General features: G+C 39.9%; 1 protein-coding gene and 1 pseudogene across 5 annotated transcripts in view; both read right to left on the bottom strand.

Moving 5' to 3' along the window:
• The window catches only part of Yaf2 (YY1 associated factor 2), a 59,745-nt gene that overhangs the window by 20,077 nt on the left and 13,577 nt on the right, over nt 1-26,091 (bottom strand). For 3 of the 5 annotated variants that reach the window (XM_060388781.1, XM_060388778.1, XM_060388782.1), the window contains exon 2: nt 16,828-16,896. The exons of 1 other annotated variant lie outside the window; for it this stretch is intronic. In XM_060388781.1, the coding sequence (XP_060244764.1) occupies nt 16,828-16,871 (44 nt within the window). In that variant the 5' untranslated portion in view covers nt 16,872-16,896. Of the gene's footprint in view, nt 1-16,827; nt 16,897-18,075; nt 18,146-26,091 lie in introns of those variants that run through there. One more of the 5 variants, XM_060388779.1, reaches the window with a different exon arrangement.
• Nucleotides 22,849-22,942, bottom strand: LOC132656116 (U2 spliceosomal RNA; annotated as a pseudogene).

The following is a 26,091-nucleotide window of genomic DNA, read 5'->3' as shown; positions in this document are numbered from 1 at the left end:
GTCTTGGCTTCACTATTAGGCTAACTGAAGAGGCTCCATGACACCACCAAATGGGAGTTACCAAAATGAGTACAACGTCAACAAGGTTAAATTATTCTTAAACATAAGTTACTTAATGTCACATCAGAGCCTGGGTGTTGCAGTAAGGTGTCAAGCTTCTTTCTGTATCACACTTATCTGGCTTCTGTGACTTTCAGTACATTCATCATAGTTAAAATAATGTGCTAAGAGCATTTCCTTCGTTTAATCTCCACTATATCCCTCATGAGCACATTCTTGGCTGTGGTTCTGAAGTAGGTATTTAATTTTGCTAACATATTATTAATTTTTTCCAGAATGAATGTTCAACTAAATCATTTCAAAACCTGTAATTTTCCCTTACTAAAATACAAACCGTATTTAAAACATTTTAGCATACGTTGGCAGTTCTAGAATATTCTGCTTAGACACAGCACAAAGTACATGTACCGTGTTATCTGTGCACCCTCCCTGTCCAGTGTTCTCACTGCATCCGCTCTGGTGCCGTTATTTATGTGGCATTAGTAGTTACTGAGCTGTTTCTGCACATCAGGTACTATTCAAAGTGGTATATTAGCTTGTTTAGTCTCATGGCAACTTCAACTTAGAGGAAATTAATGCTTTACAAAAACAGTCAGAAATTTCAGCTTTGTCCTCAGTCAAATTTATCAAATCGTTCTGTAAAAAGAAATCCCTCGCAAAACCATCTGGACCTGGTAGGTTCCGAGTCTCAGTCTCTTGTAGGATCATTTTTATTCATATTTTCCTACCCCCCCCCCCCAAAAAAAAAAAAAAAAAAACCTATTCTCCTTGCCTCCCTTTCTTCTGGGAGACAGGGTATATGGCTGACCCTGAGCTCACAATCTTTCTTACCCAGCCTCTGAGTACTGGGATTTAGATATGTACCACCACAACAAGTTTATATTCTTTCTGTCTGTCTGTCTTTCTTTCTCCACCTCCTCCTTCGTTTTTGTTGTTTTGTTTTTTGAGACAGGATTTCTCTGTTTAACAGCCCTGGCTGTCTGGAACTCTCTGTAGACCAGGTTGGCCTCGAATTCAGAGAGCTCTACCTACATCTGCCTTCCGGGTCCCAGGTGTGTGCCACCAAGCCCAGCTGGGCTTATGTTTTCTAATTTACCAGCTAGGCCAACTGTTCCCTGTTAAACATTAGTATCATTTATACTGCTGTCACTTCCCTTCTGGAGCCCTAGCTCTGCTTAGATCACCTTCATACTCTGGGAACACTTGGCTGGTGGTGCACATGTGCAGGTGTGCACACGTGCTATGTACATGTGGATGCACATATGTGTGTTTGTGTGGAAGGCAGGTCAATCTCAGGTGTTGCTCCTCAGGAGTTGTCAACCTTGGTCAACCCTGATTTTTTTGGAGAAGGACTCTCAGGCAAGCTAGAATATACCATTTCGGCTAGACTGGCTGTCCAGGAAGCCCCAGAGAGTCACTTGGCCATTTCTCCACACAGGGACGACAAGTATGCAACAGAATGCTTGGCTCTTATGTGAGTGCTAGGAACTGAACTCAGGTCCTCTTATTTTTGTTGCAAGCACTTTACTGACTGAGCCATCTCCCAGTCCCATTAAATTTCTTCTAATGAAAGAAAGGGCTTTAGTTTTACTGAACGACACTTGTTGTTTTCTGCTTTGTTATTTGTTACTTTTACCGATTACTTTTCCTATCTCAGCTTAGGTTTACCTTGCCATTCTGTATTCCATGGGTTATTTACATATTTAACTACTGGATTTTCTATACAAACCACAGCTGCCAGTTTGCTACAAATTTCTGAACTGAGACACCTTTAGGACTCCCTTCGAGTAGGAGTGTTGGCACAGCAGGTGTAAGTGCAGGAGCACACATGTCATGGCCCCTGTGTGAAGGTCAGGGAGCAGCTCCAAAAGCAGGGTTTCTTTCCATCGTGGGATCACCCAGGATCAAACTCAGGTGGTCACGCCTGCGCAGCAAGCGCCTTCACCCACTGAATCATCTCATGGACCCACCTTTCCTAATTCCAGAATGTGAGGTTGTGGTTTTAAGGTTTGGAAAAGTGTTAAGGTTTGCTTTCTAGTTCTTGCATTGTTAATAACATAAAATCTTATTGCAGAGTATATAGTTAATAACACACCTCCTTAAAACCTGTTTATCGGGGCTGGGAGGCAAGTCATCTCGTAGCACAATGACCTGTATTTCCATCCCCAGAATCTATGTGACAGTGCCAGGCATGGTAATGCATACAGTGATCTCAGTCCTGGGATGTTAAAGACAAGTAAGTTTCTAAGGCCTGCTGCAGTTATCCTAGTGTATCTGATGAGTTCTAGGCTACTGAAAGACCCTTTCTCAAAAAATAAAATAAAATAAAATAAAATAAAATAAAAAAAGTAGGTAAACAATACTCAAGGAATGAGATACCCAAGGTTGTCCTCTTCTACGTGAATGAACACGAATACACACGAACACACACACACAACACACACTTTTTCATTGTCTTTCTAATAACAATGTGCACCCTATTTTCCAAAAATGCTCCATGGGTAAACATTGAAGTGACATTATTTTTCCTCTTTTACCATAGCATATTCTATTTATCATCCCTGCTAAACTTTATGATTCAGAGCCTTCAAATCTTACTTTTTATGTCTTTGATATGCCATGGACTAAAAGAATATTTGTCTTTCATCACTGCTGATATTAAAGCACTCTATCGCTGTATCTGTTTGTCCCTCAAGTTCTACCGTTGACACACTGCATACTTTCACGCACCATCATGAAAATTTTAATTTTTTTAATATTTCTCTCTTTATTGGTGGCGTATACACACGGCACACTGCAGTGGCTGGAGCACAGCGTGGAGCAGTTGGTGTTCCTCTTCCACCATGGGGAATCCAGCTCAAGTCACTGTGTTTGCCAACAAGTGATTTACCCACAGAAATAACACACATTTCATCCTATAAAAAAAGATTTGGGGCTAGAGAGACTCCTGCCAGGCATGAGTTGTTGACACACGTACACGCAGGTCAGACATTCAATCGTATCTGAGTAATCTAAGACTAACTGAATAACAGAGAACAGCGTGTCTGCAGAGTGTGACGTGTGAGCGCAGTGCAGCACCGGGGAGGCCGAGCTGAGGGAGCCCTCGCACTCACAGGGCCAACGCCAGACTAGAGAACCTTTGAGAGCCTGCTTCAAAGACAGACAGAGCCTTAAACATAAAACCCTCGCACTCACAGGGCCAACGCCAGACTAGAGAACCTTTGAGAGCCTGCTTCAAAGACAGACAGAGCCTTAAACATAAAACCCTCGCACTCACAGGGCCAACGCCAGACTAGAGAACCTTTGAGAGCCTGCTTCAAAGACAGACAGAGCCTTAAACATAAAACCCTCGCACTCACAGGGCCAACGCCAGACTAGAGAACCTTTGAGAGCCTGCTTCAAAGAAAGACAGAACCTTAAACATAAAAATAAGCATGAGTAGTTCTATTATAAAGGAAACGCCTGATTACTAAAAAGCACTTCTTTTTCTCACCTCATCTTTAATGCTTTAATTTTCAAGTCCCTCAGCAATTGTATTCTAGAGTTTTTCTATTCTAAACATCAAGTACAAAGTTGCATTTAGTATTTAAATTAATCTTGAGTTAATAGCTAAGCTTGTATGATGGGCATTGGTAGTTTTAAAAAGCACATTTGGTCTGGTTTTTATGTTTTAATTTTTCCCTTTCATACTTTTTCTCTTTTGTTTTCCTTCTTCTATGATACAATTAATTCACAGATTAAGCAAATATTTATGGAGTACTTACTACTTGAGAAACAACATTCTTAAGAGAAATATAATGTTAAACAAAGCACTAGCAGCATGCACATAATTGGTGCTGCTCTTTTCCCCCATCTCATCTGAATACTATAAGAGGTTTACTAGAAGTGGAGTGAGTAAGGCTGAACAAAGAATTTGTCTAAAATACGACATACCAAAAGTTAAATATGCCAGATGTGGTGGCACACCTTTAATCCCAGCATCTGGGAGGCAAGGCAGGCACATCTTTATGAGTCTGAGCTCAGCCTGATCTACAGAGCAGTTCCAGGCCAGCAAGCACTACATAGAAAGACCTTGTCTCAAAAAACAAAAACAAACACCCCAATGAGAGACTGGGAGAAAGACTACTTCAAGCAAAAACTGAGACCATATATTAAAAAAGGAGAGAAAGAAGTGTTACAGAGCTAAAGGAAATCAGCAGGGTGAGTGCTGGATGAGGGGAGAATGGTGAGAGATGAAGCCTGAGAAGTACCAGGACTTATAAGGTAGACTTATAAGGTAGAACCTGGACTTTATTCTATGTAAATACTAAAAGTACATCTAAGAAAGAAAATGATTTCCATCATACCAAGTGCTGTATAGAAATGACATAAGGAACTGGCCAAGGCCAAAGGGTAGGTGTATGCAGCCTGATATGGCAAACAGTGAAGATGGCCAGATGGAAATAGACGCCAATGTCTTAACTATAGTCTTCTCTCCCCAAGCCAAACTTGAAGGTATGTGTTTACTACTAGTTCTGGTATAGTTAGTTTTACATAAAGCATAACATGGACTTTTAAAAATTCTTCTTTTTCATTTTATTTATTTCCTGTTTTTGAGTATTTTGCCTGCATGTGTGTCTTTATATCACATGCATCCTACAGCCCTTAGAAGCCAGACAAGGATGTCAGATTCTACAGTACTAGAGTTGTAAGTGGTTGTGAGCTGTCATGTGGGTGCTTGAAACTGAACCCAGGTCCTCAGAAGAGTAGCAGTGATCTTAACTCATGAGCCACCTCTCAGTTACAAAAACATCATTTAGTATGGATGTTTTAACAATAAACACCTTTCTATGAGTTTATATAACTTCATTCTTTCAATAACTGTTTACTGAATATGTATCACTAAGTCTAAGGATGTATATAGCTCAGTGGAAAATGGCATACCTGGCATATGCGAATCCCAAAAATAAGCAACTAAGTAAGGCATATTAATGACAGGTAACAACAATGTGGGCATGGGAATATGGCCAAAAACCAACTCTAGTCTTACAAAGCTTACAATTTATGAAGTATATTAAAACTATACACACAAACACTATTATGTCCTACAACAGTACTTTAAAGCAGTTTAAAGGTAAAGCAGTTAAACCATCACATTTTGGTGTTGGTCATCCATTCAGTCATTCCATCTCCTTCACTAAAACAGTTTCCAGTCCCTTTAGATACAAAGAATATTTCCTCCGAGCCTACATATTCTGATTAACACAGGGAAACAAGTATATTTACACATAAAACTATTATACTGATTGCATATGGTTGTGGCAGAAGAAAAACATAAAATGTGAGGTGGGACTAGAGTGTTACTCAGAAATGCCACCTTCTGTAGAGAGAAAAATGAAAGTCTCTTGGCTTGTTTTCAGCAGAATCTTCAGAGAGGTGAGCCGCACAGGGATCTGATGTGGGACGTTCATGAGAGGCAATACAATGGGCAGAAATCCTGGGCGGGCCTAGAGATGGCTCAGTGGGTAATGGCATCTGCCAGCAAGCCTGATAACCTGAGTTTCACCACCAAGACTCACAGAGAGGAAGGAGAGACTGAACTACACCTGCACCCTGGCACATGTGTACCCCCGCCCCACACACAAATGCATTCACAAAAAATAAAAATATAATGAATTTGCTTTTAGTTGTGGGCAAACAGCTGGCATATTCAAACAGCAACAGGAAGCAAATTCAAGTGCAATGAGTGCAAAGGAAATGGTAAAAGTCACTTGAGGACACAGGAAAGAGCAGATTACACATTGTCTTTCAATCAGACACTGAAAAAACTTACAATATTATTCAAATTAGGAAGAAATTAAGAGGAATGGGAAGAATCTATTCAGGAAAATAACATGGTATGATATTAAAATAAAATTACCTAGCTCCAAACTGAGGACAGACGGGGAGAGGAACAGAGTAAGATCAGGAAATGACTAGAGGATTTACGGCACTAAGCAAGCAGAAATGACCACTCCTCATCCTAGGACGGCAACAATAGAGGGGTGTGAGGTGATGGAATTGCACAATACTGTAAGAGATACGGGCCACATGAGTCTCAGGGGAATGGAAATAGGAGAATGGAAAGAGAGGATCCAGAAAGGAGGAGGAGATGGGCTCAGGAATCTATGCTGAACTGTGTGTTCAGCACAAGCAGAGTGCCCAAACAATGGCCCAGCAGTCCACAGGCAAAGAGCCTTGCTTGTGAAAAACATTATTTTACAGTCACACTTTCAATGTGTATGCTGACTAGCAAGATCTTCTAACAATGATTTACCTCATCAGTACACAAACAGGTGTTTTTAACGTAACAGACAAGGTTTGGGCCTTTAGAGTTTTATTGTGAAAAGCAGAAAAAATATACCAGTAATTAAAACATAGGCTCTTGGGGCTAGAAAGATGGCTCAGTGGTTCAGAGCACAGAATCCTCTTCCTCAGGGCCTGCTTGACACCCAGCACCCCTACATTAGGCAACTGAACAGTGCCCATAAACCCAGCTCCACAGGAGTCAAACACCTCTGACCTCTGTGGGCACCTGAATTTATGTGCATATATGCCCCCACACACATATACATAATTAATATAATAAAAATAAAGCTTAAATAAAGTAAAATATAGGCTCTTAAGTCCTACTACAGGTGAAATAAAAAACAGAAGAAACTTAGGCACAGAATAACTTGTGGCTAGATAACAGTTCTCAGTAAATGAGGGAGAAAAACCAGGTAAGTAACTAGAGGTTTCATCCATGAAAACATATATTCTGGAGAAATTATTTTAGCTAGCATCATACAATTAAGTAACATGTTAGTTACTGACAAACTAGCATCTTATGAATGAAACTGTGACATTAAATGTTGCTTCAATTTAAAGAAACATACACAAAACAATGCCAAATACAAAAGAGAAGTCTCTGAAGTGAAAGGTGAATGGGTACTGAAGCAGGAGTGACACCAGTGTGTGTATTAGATTTAGCCCCAAAGCATAAAGGGGGAGGGCACAAGAGCCCCACCTCTGCCTAAGGTGCTCTTGGCAGTTGACAGCCACAAGGGAATGGCAGTCAGTTTTCTTTAGGACTCTGTGAGGTTGCCTCTCCTCCAGTGGATGGCCTCCTACTTGGGTTATCAGATGACACAGACAGAAAAACAGGGTGTGAAGGAGAAGCTGGAGAAGAGAGGAGGGGGTAGAATAATACACCATATGCATATATGAAATTCTGAAGGAATAAACTTTGTAAAATGCATTGGCCACATTCCAGTAATATGTTACTTTCAAAAAACTTTTCAATTGATTTTGTGATTTTAAAAAAGGACAGGAAAATAAGTATGAATCCAAAAGCTCAACGGAACACTGTCACCTGAACTTGAATATGTAGAAATTCAGTGGCTCAGGCCTCCATTCCAAGTAGCTCTGGTAAACAGGTTGCAGCATGGTTAAGGGCAGCCTAGTCGACACTCTGAGAAATCCTTAAGTTGTTCTCTCAGGAATGTTTGCAAGGTAAGAAGGTACCTAACACAGCTAGCCTATCAATCTGCACAGCCCACACAAATCCACTGAACACCAAAGGCAACATGGGTCTGCTCCCAGCCAGCCAGGGACCTTTAATTTTGCTTTATGATGTCTTTGTTTTCTCTTCTGAGGGGGCAAAATCACTTATCCTAGGTGGTTCAATTCTTCTTTTGACTTGCTAAAGAACCTTTCCATATCTTATAATGACCTATTCTTTCTTTTTGCGTCTTGCTAAAAATGTCTGGGGTGGAGGTCTGGGGAGATAGATCAATTGGTAAAGTGAGGATCTGACTTAAGGTCCAAAAGGCTGAGCACAGACAAGTGCAGCTGTAACCCCAGAGTTAGAGGCAGGTAGAGAGATAGGGAGCTCACTGCCCAGCCAGCCTTGCAGAACCAGTCAGCTTCCAGTTCAGAAAGAAACTGTCAAAAGCTGAGGTGAGGAGTGACCAAAGAACCTGTCCAGTGCACACACGCGCACACACACACACGTGTACACACTAGATTCTCATCCAGAAATGATGGCATACACCTGTAAACCAGGAGGATGAGGGTCAGTCATGGCTACCAGCAGGTCTATGGCGCCTGAGAAATCTAGTAAGAAACTGTTTCAAATTAAGAAGAGAAAGAAAAACATCGCTTTTGGTAATTACTGACGTCAACCGGAATGTAGTCTAAAGTACAAATCTGGTCTCCTTCCATATGTAAAGATAATTTAATAGTCTACTTTTTTTTTCTCATTAGCAGGAAATACCACTTCTGTCATCTGCCAACTTTTTAATATTCAGGGAAGCATTTCTGACCTCGATTCTGACTTTAATTTTATTAACTACTTCAAATGCTGTAATTATCTTAATTAACGCATACCTTACCTAAATATACAAACTGTAAAGCCTGATTTTTTTAAATTATTTATTTATTTTATTTTCTGCACACTGGTGTTTTGACTGCATTTATATGTCTGTGACGGTGTCAGATCTCCTGAAGCTGATGTTACAGATAACTGTGAGCTGCCATGCGGATGCTAAGAATTGAACCTAAGTCCTCTGGAAGAGCAGCCAGTGCTCTTAAACTCTGAGCCATCTTTCCAGCCCATAAGCTTGATTTTTAAACACACACACACCCCCTACATGACATATTCAGATCAGGGTACTGACATTTCTCATATACCAGAAGGTTCCCTGGTGATCTTTCCTCATCAGTAGCATGCTTTCAATATAAGTATTGTTAGGAAATCTTATCATGGGGGATGATGGAGAGATGGCTCAGGAGTTAAGAGCAGTGGCTGTTCTTCCAAAGGTCCTGAATTCAATTCCCAGCAATCACATGGTGGCTCAAAACCATCTACAGTGAGATCTGGTGCCCTCTTCTGACATGCAGGCCCAAATGCAGGCAGAATGCTGTATAAATAAATAAAAAATAAAAAAATAAATCTTTTTTTAAAAAAACTCTTATCATTCATATATCCATAAACTTCCTAAGAATGAAATCATTCAATTTATGCTTTTGTTTCTCACTTCTTTTATTCAACATTATCTAAAATAGTCACATGTTGCATTATTTATTTTTATTGCATGTAGCAATTCAGCCTAAAAGCCATAATTTTAGATACTATCTCAGTAGACTTGAGAATACTCTCAAACTCCTGCTCCTTGGATCCTCTTAGGCACTGGACCACAGGATATGGATGGAGTGTATATATGAACTCCACCACGTATGACTTAAACTGACTGTGAGGCCTGTCTCGTTTCCTAAACTGTAATGATCATTTCTGTACTTGTATTTTCCACAGAAAGGTCATATCAAGAAAAAAAAGCCAAATGATTACTTGTCTAATGCCCTCTTTGAAGTATCTTTTATATATTAATTTTTAGTATGAAAGAGTATTAAATCTTTAGAATTTGCTTTTACTAAACTTAGAATTTTTGTTAAGATTTCTCACAAATTAAGTAATATCCAAATGTTAAACTATCCTTACATTCTTATTACATCTAAAATTTTCAAGTCTGTGTCCAAATGAGTATGGACACCATGTATTTCCCTTTGTATATTCTTTTTACCCTAGATTTCAAGGTTAACATTTGCCTTAGTAAGCAAAGGCTGCTTCCCCCTTCTTAAACTCTTGTCTGGATCAATCCGTACAAAATTGGACTTTGCTCTTTTAAAGTACTGAAATTATGTTTCCTGATCCCACTCAGTACACGGACATTTCATGCTCTTCTCCAGGGTCTACACACCATAGCCAAGCAACACCCCACTAAGTCCCATCTGCTCAGCTTCCAATCCCTCCAGATAAGTTCTCCTGACCTCCCACCTACTCCTTTTCCCCAAAGCCACCAGATCTAGCACGGGTCCCACAACCAGTGCTCCAGTCTAGCCTGCCCTTCCTCGTCTACACCAAAAAGGAATTCTAGGCTTAGACCAGGATCCTCCCTGTCTCTGAAACCACAGGAATCTCCCACAGCGCCACATCCAACCTTTCCACCTAACCAGATCTACACCACACTCTGGGCATGGAACAAAAACACACCCTGTACACCAGCCCAGTCCCCTCAGTACACCTGACTTCATGCCACCCAAGCCACCCAAGCCACCCCAGCCTCTAGATCCAGCACAATCTCTCTTCTACCCCAACCTGCTGTGTCCATATCATATTCAGAACTAACAAAAGCCCACTTGCCTAGATCCAATCATTAAATACCAACAATATGAAAGATCAAGACAGGATCTTCTCTCCAAAACCTACCAGCTCTGTTGAAAGAGCTGCCAATGAGATTTACCTAGATAACTCCAGGACACAATACAAACACCACCATCAAAACTATTCTTTATGTACCCGGCATGGTGGCACATGCCTCTAGTCTCAGCAATCGGGAGGCAAAAGAAGACAGGTCTCTGTGAGTTTGAGACCTGTCTGTTCCACAAATTGAGTTCCAAGCCAACCAGGTTACGTAGTGAGATTTTATCTAAAACAAACAACCACCACCAAAACAAAAGAAAACAAACAAACAAACTTATTCATGCATGGGACTGTAAAGCTAGCCCACTACCTGTGAGGTATTCCTAACTGCATCTACTTCATCCTTACCTCTTCAGGTAAGCATAGCCCTCACCTCATCCCTCATCAAACAGCTTCTTTTTCCAGAAAAGGAAGACCATTACAGAAAGCCACAGCTGATCAAAGTGCCAGAATAACTGACAGTGGAGCACTCAGCTCCATGCTAAGTCTCCAACATAACCCTGTTGGTAAGGCTGGTGGAACATAATAGAAAATGGGGCGAAGAGGTCTAACAGACAAAGAATGCCTGCTAAGGATAGTGTCTTCTATGACAGGGAAACTGCACCAATGAAATCTCAACAATACATAACACGGTTACCTAAACAAGACCTGAAAAACGACACCACCAGTTGACATGCCAGTGTGAACGGCGAAATCTTACAAGGCCTGACTCCCAGACAGAGAACTGCAAGCAATTAATGGTTGCTCAGGAAGAATTAGAGTTCTCCACGGGTGAGCCTCCTGATAGGTTATTTCATCCCAAGTGATCACCATTAGACACATAGACACTGAGCATAATAAAGAGACTCAACAGGGTGTTGTTATAAATTTGTGTTTATAACAAAGAGGCCATGAATGTGAGAGGAGATGGGAGGATACAGGAGGAATCCCAGAAAGGAGACAGAGGGAAGAAATATGTTAGAACAGTACCCTGTGATCTACTGTTTAACTTATCAACAGTAATCCTATTAGGTGCTCCTCATTTTGGTTCCCTTGGCAGATAAGCGTCAAAGCCCACCAAAATAACATATGATCACTGTAAGGACAGCAAAGCACAGCTCCTCAGAAGACCATACCTTTCACTGTCTCACTTTACATCATGCTTTCACTCTCACTTTTCTTAGCACCCCTTTTCTATTAACTGTTAGTAACTAACCCATTTGTAAAATACCTAATAAATTCCAACTCTGCTTTGTTAAAAACAACAACAATCACATAAATTGGCTCTCACTCATTATTGGTAGGAAGCAAAATAGAGTTGCTACTTTGGAAAATAGCCAAACAATTCCTTAAAAGGTAAAAGTTGGAGCTGTTAGTACTGCCCAGCAATTCTGTTCCAAGAAAATGTTCAAAAATTAACATACAAGGTCTGAGATGACATTCACTAACTGCATGGTAACTCAGCAAACACGAGGTTCCAGATTTGATCGACAGTAACACAAACAAACAAACAAACAAACAAACAACCCAAAGCCAGACACAGCAGCACATGCCCAAAATCTCAGCACTAAGGATGTGGGGCAGCAGGTTAAGGAGTTACAGACTAGCCTGCACAACATGAGACTCACACACACTCACACACAAAACATAACCTCTTCAATCAAAACTTTTAAATACAATATTCCTAGCAGGACTATTTACAATAGGTACAAAGTGAGAACAATCAAAATATCTGTCATCAGATAAATAAACAAAACATGGTATTATCTACATATAACTGGTAGTATTATTTGGTGGGGAAAAATAAGCATGAATTCATGATTCAAAAGGCTGAGAGAGGAAGGTTCCATGTCTTTTTCCATATAACATCTAATTTGAAAAGGTTTTTCCCACGATATGGATTTGTCTTCACCTTAAAATTTACAATCAGTCTGGGTGCAGAGGTCTACCATGGAAGCACTCAAATTCCAGGTGTGAGCTACTATGCCCAGCAAGACTCACTTTTTTGTTTGTTGTTTTTTTCAGACAGGGTCAACCCAGGCTGACCTCAAACTCCCCATATGCGAAGGGGTGACCTCCTACTCCTGATGGGATTTCAGGTCTGTGCCACCTTTCACAGTTAAAACGCTTTCTTGATGTAATTCTTGCCAAATGTGGCACTGATGTGTTTGAATGGGTAAAGCTTGCTTAATCTGTAATCCCTTTTTAAATGGGATTCAAAATTAACATGTGTTCTCTCTTCGCTCTTTCTCTCCCTCCCTGGCCATTACATATGTCCTACCCAAACATCTACTTTTTCTGAAGCTATTCCTGAACTCCAGATGCTTCCCACTGAAGTATTTTGACATATGTCTTCAAAGAAGAAAGGCAGTGTCAGTAGAGCTGTTCTAACTATGCCATTCCCATGCATGCTGAGAGTAAACAGGATTTCACAATGATGTGCTGCAGCAGATTCAAAGTCACAACCAGGTTATCTGACTAACTCTTTTTCATCTTGTCTCATCTAATGATTGGATCTGAACTGGTTTTCTCATGATCATTTAGGAAAGACTCAATCTGCCAAAGAACATTTTGTCATTTAATGTCCTTAAAATTAAACTTTATTTACTCCTTAATTGAACAGGTATTCTTAAAAATAAGTGTTTCTCTAATCAAAAGGAGGACCCTGACTAAAATGCTCAATCCCTATCCCGAAAGGCAAAGAAGATGGACATCAGAAGAAGGAGAAAACAGGAAACAAGTCAGGAACCTGCCACAGAGGGCCTCTGAAAGGCTCTGCCCTGCTGATTATCAAAGCAGATGCTGAGACTTATGGTCATCTGTTGGGCAGAGTGTATGGAATCTTATGAAAGAAGATGGAAATAGTAAGATCTGGAGAGGAGAGGAACTCCACAAGGAGAGCAACAGAACAAGAAAATTTGAACACAGGGGTCTTTCCAGAGACTCATACTCCAACCAAGTACCATGCATGGAGATAACCTAGAACCCCTGCACAGATGTAGTCCATGGCAGTTTAGTGTCTAAGTGGGTTCCATAGTAATGGGAAGAGGGACTGCCTCTGACATAATCTGATTGGCCTGCTCTTTGATCACCTCCCCCTGAGGGCAGAGCAGCCTTACCAAGCCACAGAAGATGACAATACAGCCACTCCTGATGAGATCTGATAGACTAAGATCAGAAGGAAGGAGAGGAGGACCTCCCCTATCAGTGGACTTGGGGAAGGGCATGCGTGAAGAAGGGGGAGGGAAGGTGGAATTAGGAGGGGAGGAAAGAGGGGTTTATGGGGGGATACAAAGTGAATAAAATGTAATTAATGAAAAGTAAAAAAAAAAGAGAAAAAAAGTAAGTGTTTCTGCAAATCAAGCAATAATCTTCTAAGGTACGCAACCTCAAAAATGAAGTATACTACCTTTGCAGATTATTTCATAAAGACTGTACAACAGTCATAAAGTGAACATATTATGAATAAATATTCTCAAAATTACACATTCTCTTTTTCTTATTTTGAGACAGGGTCTCACTGTATAGCCCTAGATACCCTAGAAATTGCCATGAAGACCAGGCTGTCCTCCTCTCAGAGATCCACCTGCCTCTGCTTCCAGAGTGCTGGGTTTAAAGATATGCCATCATGCCTGGCCCTTATCTCTTTCTCTACCCCTCTCTCTTTTGTAGCATAACTGTTTTGAGTGAGGGGACCAGTCCTTCTTGGCAGCAGCTTTCCTCTTGGCTGCCGGAAGTTGCTCAGCTCCTCCATCTTCCTCTGGTATAGGTGTGCATACCCATCTGCCTTGTGTGCTCACTCATCACTGGACACTGTTAGCAGCTCTTTGCTGTGCAGCTCATATGCATACTCCCAAACCATGTCCACACAAATTTACTCTGCGGGGTAAGATGGCACCATCTGTGTGCCTCGACTTGCTAGTGTTTTCCATTACCTTGTGTCCTTTGTTAAGATCCCCATCATGGAGTATCACAAAACCATGGCCTATTGTTAGCCAATAAAGCCACATTCTCTTTCTCTCTCTCTGTCTCTATCTCTGTGTGGTTCTCTCTATCTCTGACTCTCTCTCTCTTTGGTTTTTAGAGATAGAATTTCTCTGTGTAACAGAGCCCTGGCTGTCTTGAACTTACTCTGTAGATGAGGCTTGCCTCAAACTCACAGAGATCTGCCTGCCTCTGCCTCCTGAGTCCTGGGATTAAAGGTGTGCACCACCAAACCCAGCTAAGCACATTCTCCTTTTTTAATGTGCCACAGAAGTTAGTATTATACTGGCTAGAATTTCAATATGCCAGTTTTTAAAGGCAAAAATGTTATTTTTTCCAGAGAAAAATATTGTTCACATAGGATTTATATGGCCATAAATGAATGTTTCATACACACACACACACACAAAATGGTAAATATACTCATGCATTTATGTAGAAAACTAACTTTTCAGTGAGCATTTTCTTATTAGTCACTAACTTTAGAAATCATAAGAGGTAATGGTAAAATCTTGTCCTTGCTCTCAAAAAGCATTCAACAGTTTTAAGTATTTAAAAATGTGTTGCACATGATGGCATACAACTATAATCCCGGCATTAAGGAGGCTGAAGTTTCAAGATCAGCCTAGGCTACACAGAATTATAATAATCAATAATAAAGAGTTAACTTTTTTAAGGGCTAAACAGTGTAGAACAGGTATAATTCAGAAATAATTCAGCTAAGTTCATTCCATAAATTAAGACAACAGCACCAAATTTCTACTCTGCCACAGAAAAAAAACAGATGCTACAAGGGACTTGGGAGGATAGCTCAATTGGTAAATTGCTTGCCATGAAAACATGAGGACCTGAGTTCAATCCCTGACCCCCACAGAAAAAGCCAGGTAGGCAGTTATCAGCCTACTACTGGGAAGACTGGAAGAGACACGAGGATTCCTGGTGCCTGCTGTCATCCTAACCTGTGTCCCCCAGGACCTAGTGAAAGGCCATCCCTTTAAACAGGCTGTATTAACAGTTGGAAATGACTGACAGACACTGCTCTCTGGCCTCCTCTGGTATACACATGAACAATGCCAGCCAAAAGACTGATAAGCAGGTAGAAGGGCTTCAGCTTTCAAGTACAAAAAGGATGGTGAAGTCATTCCAAGAGAATGGAAAAGTACCAGCCAAATCCTTAAACTATCCAAAGGAGAACAAAAGCAAAGTTTCTAACTGAAGACAGTAAGGGTAAATGAAGAGAATGAAATGGAATTATGGCAGGCTTTACATACCCAGAAATAAAGAAAATTTTACAAACCAGCTCTATGTACTAAAAATGCCCTTGAAGAATAGTTAGCTGGTAATAGCACAAAACAAAAGAGAAACCAAAAGTAAGAAAGTAAATTTGTAGGTGACATAACTCAGTAGTGGGTTTGAGCCCCAGTGTGTGTGTGTGTGTGTGTGTGTGTGTGTCTGTAGATAATACAGACAGACAGCCACAGAGAATTCTAACCTGTAACTTACAGAATCAGAGGGTTTCATAATAGCAGAGATCTCAATTACAAACAGTGACATGGAAAAGTAACTGTAGCATTCCCAAGATCATGTTTCAGGTACACCTTCAGTGACACTGAAAACTGTGTCTCTTAATGCATGCTGGTCAGCCAGGCCTGGTGGTGCACCTCTGCAATCCTCATACTCTGGAGTTGGAAGCAGAGGGCTCGGGAATTCCAGGCAGCTTCAGCTCCCCAGGAGTAGTTTGAAACCAGCCTGGTCTAAGAGCCAGTTTCAACAACAAAGTTAAAAACCTCTTTTTTAAAAGTGCTAGTCAGACCGGAAACAGCTCCATGGTTCAGAGTATGTGGGTGTATTCAAAATTAAGAAAAAAAGAAAAGGGAACAAGTGCTAGCTGATTAAAACCAACTGCCAGCCATGGTGGCACAAATTTGTACTCTCCACACTTGACAGACACAGACAGGTCGATCTCTGTGAGTTCAAGGTCAGCCTGGTCAAATAGTAAGTACCCATCTCCAACAAACAAAGCCACTCTTACTGTTCAGAACACTGTGCCAATTTACTCTGATCAAATCTGGTATGTGAAAAGTTTACAGTTGAAGTATTTCACTAAAAGCAATAACGTAAATAAATCCATATAAGAATTCAACATGTAGCCTTTCTACCTAAAACATATTTGTGGATGTAAATAACACTTCATTAGAACCATTGTTATCCTATGCATATATCTATTAGTAGTTTGCTATCGTATCATAATAGCTTTCATAACATATAAAAAAAAGTTATTCAAAATAACTCCTTTCTATTACTCTCCTAAAGAGAAGAAAGTTGAGAGAAAGCCATCTCGTCTGTGAGAACCAGATTACTCACCAGTGACTTGAGCTCTCCTATTGGGTCTTTTCCCTCACAGATCCACCCCTTCCTCCTGTCCATCTCGAGGATCCTCATGAAGCGCATCCACGGGAACTGAGGCATGCAGCACAGATGCACACAGAAGAAAGCTGGGGTGGGCTTAGGAGGCTAGAGACATGCTGCAGGCACTCACTTACCTTCCTGAAATGGGATTGCAACGGTCCCTTGGTCCTCGAGGCATTCACATAGCTTCAAAGAGTGTGGATCTGTGGAGATTACCCAATAGGAGAACTCCAGTTACTGGTAAGTGATCCAGTTTTTTCTTCTCTATCAGAATAAGAAGATTATTTAATTTCACTTGAGATTATTAACTCATGTAGAGCTACAGGAGAAACAGATGTGAACACATACATTTACATGAACAGAGCTAAACATGTACTCACCAAAGTAAAAATAGATAAATATAAGGTGACTGTTTGATGTAGTCAGAAATACAAAGGAAATACATACAAAGATATGAATGATTTCATTTGTAAATGTCCACTATGATGGCAGCTGTATTTTAATAAGAGCAATCAGCTATGAAACTTGCATTTCACTGAAACACCACCATCGTTCTGTAATATTAATATAGCAATAACACTGTTGATCAAAATATGCCATTTCTTAGGATTATCAGGCCACTGTGGTAAATTTTATACTAAAATTTACACAGCTGTCATGTTTGGCTAGCAATAATTAGACTTTAGATTAAAATCACTAAGTCTTTAAAATTACTATTGGTACCTATTAGCAAGCATAAAAGTACTCCAATCACTAAAAAATAACAATATTAGGTTTTCTTTTCTACTTGTACAAACATGTCTGTCATTTAAAGAAAAATTCTAATCAAAAGGAAAAAAAGAAAAAAAAGAGAGTCCTGGAGAGATGGCTTAGTGAGTAACATCTCACCCTACAGGAATAAGGGCCCTAGTTCAATCTGCATAAGCCATGGAAAGGCTGTTGCTATAGGGTGGTGTGCACACCTTTAATCCCAGGGCTGGGGGACAGCATCAAGTGGACCTCTGTGTGTTTAAGGGCAGCCTGGTTACACAGCCAGTTCCAGGACACCAGGGATATAAAGAGGGCTAGCTGTGGTGGTACACACTTGTAGTCCTGGTGACAGAAAAGCAACGACAGGTAGAGTCCTGAGGTTTGATGGCTAGCCACCCTAGCTTTCTCGGAAAGCACAAGGCCAGTGAGAGACCCAGCCTCAAAAAGAAAAAGATTAGGGTTGGGGATTTAGCTCAGTGCTTGCCCTGAGTTGGTCCTCAGCTCCAGAAAGAAAAGGAAAACAGGAAGGAATTGGCGGGGGGGGGGGGGGAAGAAGGGGGGGCTGAGGGAGACAAAAATGACACATGTACACCTGCAATTAAAGAGAAAAAAGACCCCAGGCAGAATTTTACCTTGTCCTCAAATGTACGTAAGGGCATCCTATTGCCTTTAACTCCACACATTCATTCTGTAGACTGCTTGATGGCTTCAAGCCCTAAACTAGATAGAGATGCACTTCAGAACTTTTACCATTATATGTTGAAAATCCATCCCCTAGCTTCCAGAACTTTCTAAAATTTCTTTTGAAACAAGGTTTCATACAGCCCAGGCTAGACCTGAACTTCTGATACTCCTGCCTTCACCTCCTAAATGTTGGAATTATGGGTATGTGTCACTACTCCCAGTTTATGCCATGTGGGGATTGAACACAGGGCTTCATGAATGCTAAGCAAGCATTCTAGCAACTGAGCTAGCTACAGCAGCCCACCTTCTAGATCCTTGTGTCTTCACTATTCTTCCATGGAAATAAAGAAACTGTAAATTTTCCTGTTTCATCTGTAAAATTAAATAACACTAAAATAATATGAAATCATTTCTCCACAGAAACAAATCTGGAATATGAAAATCTTACATTTCAATACCATTATGCAGTACTTAGCACATGGCAAGTCTGTTAGTAGCTTGTTAAAATTTTTGCTAGATTCACATTTAATTCTATCATACACATTTTCCTAAGTAACTTATATCCATTCTCTAAGTCTAAAGTATAATAATTATGAATGACTTTGTTTTTAAATGACTAATTCATTCACACTGGGTATTCTAGCCATGGGTATACTACATTGCCACAGGTCAATTGTGGCTGGAGTGTCTCGCCACGTGGCTATCTTCAGTGTAGTGACACTGAGTGCCATGGAAGCTATACGAATCAGAGGCCAGGGAACCAGATATTAAGGTTCCTGGAGGCACAACCCTTAGAGAGGGTGCTCACAAGGACAAGCTGTCAGCAAAGCAGGAAGTCTGAGCTTGCTGTGCTTTCTTGCCTGCTTTGCCATGTGACCTGCTCTGTGCCTGCTCCATCACAGGAGCTGGGCTCTATACAGAGCTGCATATAGACAGCTAGTCTACAAAACTGTGAACTCAACGAGAGTCTTTCCTCGTACACACCTTCATATATTTTGTTATTCGAATAGACAGCAGATCTCCATTTTGAACTGTAACATAAATATTAGGGTTGTTGTTTGGTTTGTTTAAAGACAGAGTTTCTCTGTGTAGCCTTGGCTATCCTGGAACACTGTACACCAGCAGGCTGGCCTTGAACTCAAGAAATCTACCTATGTCTCCTAGAGTGCTGGGATTAAAAGCATAAGACACAATGCCCAGCTCAGTTTAACATCTTTAGGGGTCATCTAAATCAACATTTTTAATTACACACTCTGCCTTCACTGAAGGCAGAGTTACTGAAGAATGGGCAGCACACCACAGAAAGAATGTGCATGTACCTATTTGAACTACAGGAACAATTATCTAAATAGTTTTCCTTAATGCAATGAGCTAAAAGACATCATTCCACATCAAATAATAACCAATTTTTATTTAAAACAAATACTGTCTCCATTTAGACTTGTCTTCTGAACTTATAATTGAATACATTTTAAAAATAACAGCATTAAGGTACATTCAAAATATTTTAATATGGCCAATAGGGTAACCTGCATATTGGCAGTGAAAGCTATGCATTGTTGTTGCATAAACTCAACTAAAATGGTTAGTTCTGTGTTTGTGGCAATGGGACTTAAACCAGAACCTCACACCTTAGCCAAGTGTTCTACCACTGAGCTGTAAGCTATCTAGCAGATTTTATATTTAATTCCTGAGGTCAGGATGCTCTGCTCAAAACTGCATTTTGGAATTCTAGTGAATATAATGTGCATCAACTAAAAGTTACTCCTTAATATTTAAAACAGAACCAAAGTTAGCTCACAGTCTCAATTTAAAAAAAAAAAAAAGTCTAAATTAGAACATGGTAGCTAAAACTAGGTGTAGTGGTACACACTTTTAATCCCAGCACTCAGAGGCATAGGCAGGCCAACCTCTGTGAGTTCAAGGACATCCTAGTCTACATAGGAAATTTCAGTACAGCCCCAGCTTCGTAGAAAGACACTGTCTTAAAAAAGCAAAACAAACAAAAAAGAATATGATAGCTAGCTGGACATGAAGGAGCATACTGTAATCCTAATAATCAAAAGGTAGGAGGATCCTGATTTGAGGCCACTGGGGCTGCATAAATAAATTGTCTCAACATGTGGCGTTTTGTACCTGGAATCCCAGCAGCACTCTTGAGGCTGAGGCATAAGGATCACCATTAGTTCGAGGCTACCCTGAGCTATGCAATGAGTTTAAAGTTATTCTGGGCTACACAGTAAGATGCTATCTGAAAAAGAAAACTGGGAGGGGGGATAAGTAGTTCTGGTGTTGAGACTTGCCTAACATGCACAAAATCCTAGGTTCAAAACCCAGCAGTCATAATAAGAGGCTGTGCTGGGTAAGGACAGCAGGAGACAGGCCACTGTTGGAGCACCTGTCCACTATGTTTGAGGCCTTAGATTCCATCTCAAGCTCTGTGTCTGTCTGTCTCTGTCCCATCTCTGAATGTCTGTCTCTCCCTCTGTCTATCAAACACATACACACAATCTGAATATTTGTATTTTAACTACATAAGCCACTATCAATATCATTCCAATGCATAATTTTAAGACATTATATTAGATTTGCCATAGTAATGAAAGCTATTCAGACATTAAAAGTTACCAGAAACATTGTTGTGAGTTGTTTCCATATTCCAATGTCTAATTTATAAGACAGGATCTTATAATGGCAGTTGCCAACAAATTCTGAAGTGAAAATATGAGGTCAGTGTATGTCCATTTTCTTGAGCGACATTTCACAGCTAACTCATATGCAACTTCCTGTTAAGAGTGCAGGTGAGCTCCAGTCTCCCTGAATTTCTGCTCTACCCTGAGCAACTTGCTTTAATTACATTCCGGGCTTCCACAATAAGCTTCCTTTTCAATAGATAATCCTGCTAACAATAAAAAAAGTTTAACTGTAAACTGTTGTGGGCCCTGAAACGACTGCAACTCTAGCTCACAACTGATTGAATCTTTGTAACAAAAAAAGGAGACAAATAATAGTCATAGTTAAAATTATTTGACCAGATCTTACAGTGCTACAATATTTTTCAATCAATTCTTTTTTAATGATTTGTTTTATTTTATGTGCATTGGTGCTTTGCCTGCACCAAAGCTGAGTGTGTGCCTGGTATCTGTGGTAGTAAAAAGAGCCCCTGAGACTGGAGTTACAGACAAGCATGAGCTGCCATGTGGGTGCTAGAAATAAAACCCTTATCCTCCCTAAGAGCAGCAAGTGCTCCCAGCCACTAAGTCATCTCTCCAGCCCCTTCAAATCAGTTCTTAATAACAACCTCTAAAATACAACTGCATATTTTATGTGTAAAACTGACTTTATAAAACGATGCCAAATGTTTTCTAACATGAATTCAATATAGTCTAAGTTTACAGTACTAGTTACTATGACAACTAACAAGTGGTTCTGAGCACCTTTTTCCTTCCTTTGAAAGGGAAGTTAGTCCTTTATTACCAGTGACTAATGTTTAAGTAATAATTCCTCTTTTATATTACAGGCTTAATTCCAATCATTCAAGTTTAAAGTAATCCCACTCTCACTTTAAAAATGCATATGAAACTGCAGAGGTGGATCAATAAAGGCTGCTAAGCCTGATGATTTGAATTCCATCCCAAGAACCCACATAATGAAAGAAACCACCTCTAGAACTTTGTCCTCTAAACCCCACAGAGAGACAAATAAACACACAAATGCAGTAAAGGTGCACAGAAGACTGAGAGTTTAATTCCTTTGAAGGGAATCTGTTTTGTTCAAGGCCTGGTTAAATACCCAGCACTTTAAAAAGCCATCTTCACAAAAGATGGCTCCTCCCCTTGTCTTTATATTTCAAACACTGCCTCTGTCATCACATGTCTCATCTATGACTATTTTAGCTTAGAGCCATCAGAGTAAGAATTCTCCTTTCCAACTCTGCCACTACAAACAGCAGCAGCCTCACAACAGCATTTTGAAACTTAAGCATGTTCAGACATCTACGGATCTAAAATCTTGGCTGTTTTTGTACTGCTCGTCCTCTAGGTAACTGTTACTCAGCACTCCTCTAGGTAACTGTTACTCAGCACTCACAGAACCTGAATCTAACCCAAAATCCTTCAGAGACAGCTGGAGCTCTATAGATGAGACACACTGATAGCCAGTGTGGTCATCTATTTGGTGAGCTGATAAAGAGTCCTATGCGTCCTCCTCCTAAAAAGAGAAAAGAGGAGTGTCCTCAAGCCATATATGCTCGCTCACAATTAGCTATGCAACTGTCCACTTTTTCCAAGTTACCATACATTTCTTTACAATTAAAAAGATTTTGACACCAGAATCCACCCAAAGTTTTGAAGATTTTAATAACATTATATTCTGTAACTTCAAATAAGAATTACATAAAGGGGCTGGAGAGGTGGCTCAGAGGTTAAGAGCACTAGCTGCTCTTGTAGAGGTGATGAGTTCAATTCCCAGCAACCACATGGTGGCTCACAACCATCTATAATGAGATCTGGTGCCCTCTTCTGGCATGCATACATGCAGACAGAACATTGCTTACATAATAAATAAATAAATCTTAAAAAAAAAAAGAATTACATAAGTATAGATCTATGCCTCCTCCAAAAAAGCATACTTTTAAAAATAAATATTGCTAAATAATTATAGAATTCTCCTTTGGACATCAAAGCTAGCTAATAACACAATTTTATTCATCTTTCTACCTATTAATGTGATTCTCTTTTATTTAACCTATAGATACAATTCAACTGATAAGAACAGATAATACACTTGATCTTAGCCAAAAGGCAGAGAAGCGATAGATACAATTCAAAATTGCTGTAACGATTGTGAAAAGCTGAAGACAAGCAAAATGCAGTGTTATCTATCATCCTTTACAACTTAAAATAAAAATTTCAAACCCGTGAAAACAAATGTTACCCTGGATGTGGTAAATGGGTGATACATATGAATTAATTACACGGAACTTCATAGGGAAAAGCACTTTATCCTGCTTCTACAACACTACATTTTCAGTGCTTCTACTTGTTTTTTCTTCCTCCAATTCTTTCGAGCTTCTTTGTTCTTGAATGCTCATTTTCTGCACTGGAGAGAGGACTGCTGACATTTCTTCATGGTCTTCCTACATCTCTTTTCTCATCTATGCGGGCTACTCTCTCTCTCTCTCTCTCTCGTTTTCCTCACCCAATTCCCTGGCTTCCACTTAGTCATGCATGCCAATGATGAACAAATATGTATGATAGCGTCTCTTTCCTAAGCTTTTCTCCACACACCATACTGCACTGGAGAGCTACCTCTGAGGCTTCTCTGGGCACCTAAAGTTTAAGGAAGCTGAAAGTAAGCTATCACCTTCCCGACACTTATCATCAAAAAGTCTACTTATCCAATCACACAGATGAGCCAGATCCATTTGAGTGCTCCTTCCCTGTAGCCCAATTTTCTACCCCATCACCATATCCAATTAACAATCAAGTCCTACAAATTTTCCCCTAAACATACTTAAAATTCACTCACTTCCCTCTGCATAGCAGTGCCTTTGTTCACCACACCACTGCTAACTCTTGCCCAGCTTGCTGCAATTGCTTCTCCTACACAGTCCTCTGTAGTTAGGATTCAACAAACAAGTGTGATGAAGTCAAAATAAAACATTACTGGCTGTGCTTTTAATCATACATGGTACTGATGGTGAAAAAAGATTTTTTTTAAATGCTTAAAAATAAAATCACAGAAAATTAAGTTCTCTTATCTAGTAAAATGGGAGAAATAAAATGTACCCCATGTAACTAAAAATGAAATAAAATAAATGTTCCTTAGAAAATAAGTTGAAAGCAGGCAATGCCATAATCAGATACATAATAGAGGCCTCTGCAATTCAGTTCCTATGTTAAGATGCAGCCAGGCAATGAAAGTTCCTATCAATGCACTGCAATCACTAGTGACCAATACATACTAAATTCACTGCACTATACCGGTTACTACTTTTACATATCACCAAAATATTTTATCGGATAAATGGCAAGGTGTGGATTTAGGCCAAAATGTGAACCACTGATTCCCTTAAGAAAATAGTTTAGAGAGATCAGGGATACAAGACACTTATATAAACACAGTAAAGGCAATATACAGCAAGCCTATAGCCAACATCAAACTAAACAGAGAGAAACTAAAATCAATTCCACTGAAATCAGGGACAGGCAAGGCTGCCCACTCTCTCCATATTTCTTCAACATAGTTCTGGAAGTCCTTGCTAGAGCAGTAAGACAGTTGAAGGAGATCAAGGGGATACAAATTGGAAAGGAAGAAGTCAAATTATCACTATTTGCAGATGATATGATAGTATACCTGACTGACCCCAAAAATTCTACCAGGGAACTCCTACAGCTGATAAACACCTTCAGCAAAGTGGCTGGATACAAAATTAACTCAAAAAAATCAGTAGCCCTCCTGTATTCAAAAGACAAATGGGCTGAGAAATTAGGGAAACAACACCCTTCACAATAGCCACAAAGAACATAAAGTACCTTGGTGTGACTCTAACCAAGCAAGTCAAAGATTAGTATGAAAAAAACTTCAAGTCTCTGAAGAAAGAAATAAAAGAAGATATCAGAAGATGGAAAGACCTCCCATGTTCATGGCACAGCTTGGCAGGATTAACAGTAAAATGGCCATCTTACCAAAAGCAATCTACAAATTCAATGCAATTCCCATCAAATTACCAACACAATTCTCTACAGACCTTCAAAGAAAAATTCTCAACTTCATACATAATAACAAGAAACCCAGATTTGCTAAAACAATCCTCTACAATAAAAGATCTTCTGGAGGTATCTCCATCCCCTGATCTCAAGCTGTACTATAGAGCAACAGTAATAAAAACTGCATGGTACTGACATAGAAACAGAATGGTGGATCAATGGAATCAAATAGAAAACCCAGAAATAAACCCACACACTTAAGGACACCTGATTTTTGACAAAGATGCCAAAACCATATAATGGAAAAAGATAGCATCTTCAATAAATGGTGCTACATGTAGAAAAATGCAAATAGATCCATACTTATCACCCTGCACAAAACTAAAGTCCAAGTGGATCAAAGACCTCAACATAAAACCAGACACACTAAACCTCTTAGAAGAGAAAGTGGGGAAGAGCCTTGAACTAGGCAACCTCCTGAACAGAACACCAACAGCACAGGCTCTAAGATCAACAATCAATAAATGGGACCTCATGAAACTGAAAAGCTTCTGTAAAGCAAAGGACACTGTCATCAGAACAAAATGACAGCCTACAAACTGGGAAAGAATCTTCACCAACCCTGTATCTGACAGAGGGCTGATATCCAGAATATATAAAGAACTCAAGAAGTTAAACAGCAACAAACCAAGTAATCCAACTTAAAAATGGAGTACAGCGGTAAAGAGAGAATTCTCATTAGAGGAGTATCACTTGGAGAAATGGCAGAGAAACATTTAAAGAAATGTTCAACATCCTTACTCATCAGGGAAATGCAAATCAAAACGACCCTGAGATTTCACCTTACACACATCAGAATGGCTAAGACTAAACTCAAGTGACAACACATGTTAGAGAGGATGTGGAGAAAGGGGAACCCTCCTCCATTGCTGCTGGGAATGTAAACTTGTACAACCTCTTTGTAAATCAATTTGGCACTTTCTCAGACAAGTAGGAATAGTGCTACCTCAAGATCCAGCTATACCACTCCTAGGCATATATCCAAAAGATGCTCAAGTATACAACAAGGACATTTGTTCAACCATGTTCGTAGCAGCTTTATTCATAATAGCCAGAATCTGGAAACAACCAGATGTCCCTCAGTTGAGGGATGGATACAGAAATTGTGGTACATTTACACAATGGTATACTACTCAGCAATTAAAAACAAGGAAATCATGAAATTTGCAGGCAAATGGTGGGAACTAGAAAAGA

The sequence above is a fragment of the Meriones unguiculatus genome, chromosome 8, assembly GCF_030254825.1.
Source record: "Meriones unguiculatus strain TT.TT164.6M chromosome 8, Bangor_MerUng_6.1, whole genome shotgun sequence".
NCBI classification, from domain to species: Eukaryota; Metazoa; Chordata; class Mammalia; order Rodentia; family Muridae; genus Meriones; species Meriones unguiculatus.
The sequence above is the reverse complement of the archived record's forward strand: the minus strand, read 5'-3'. Positions and strand labels throughout refer to the sequence as shown.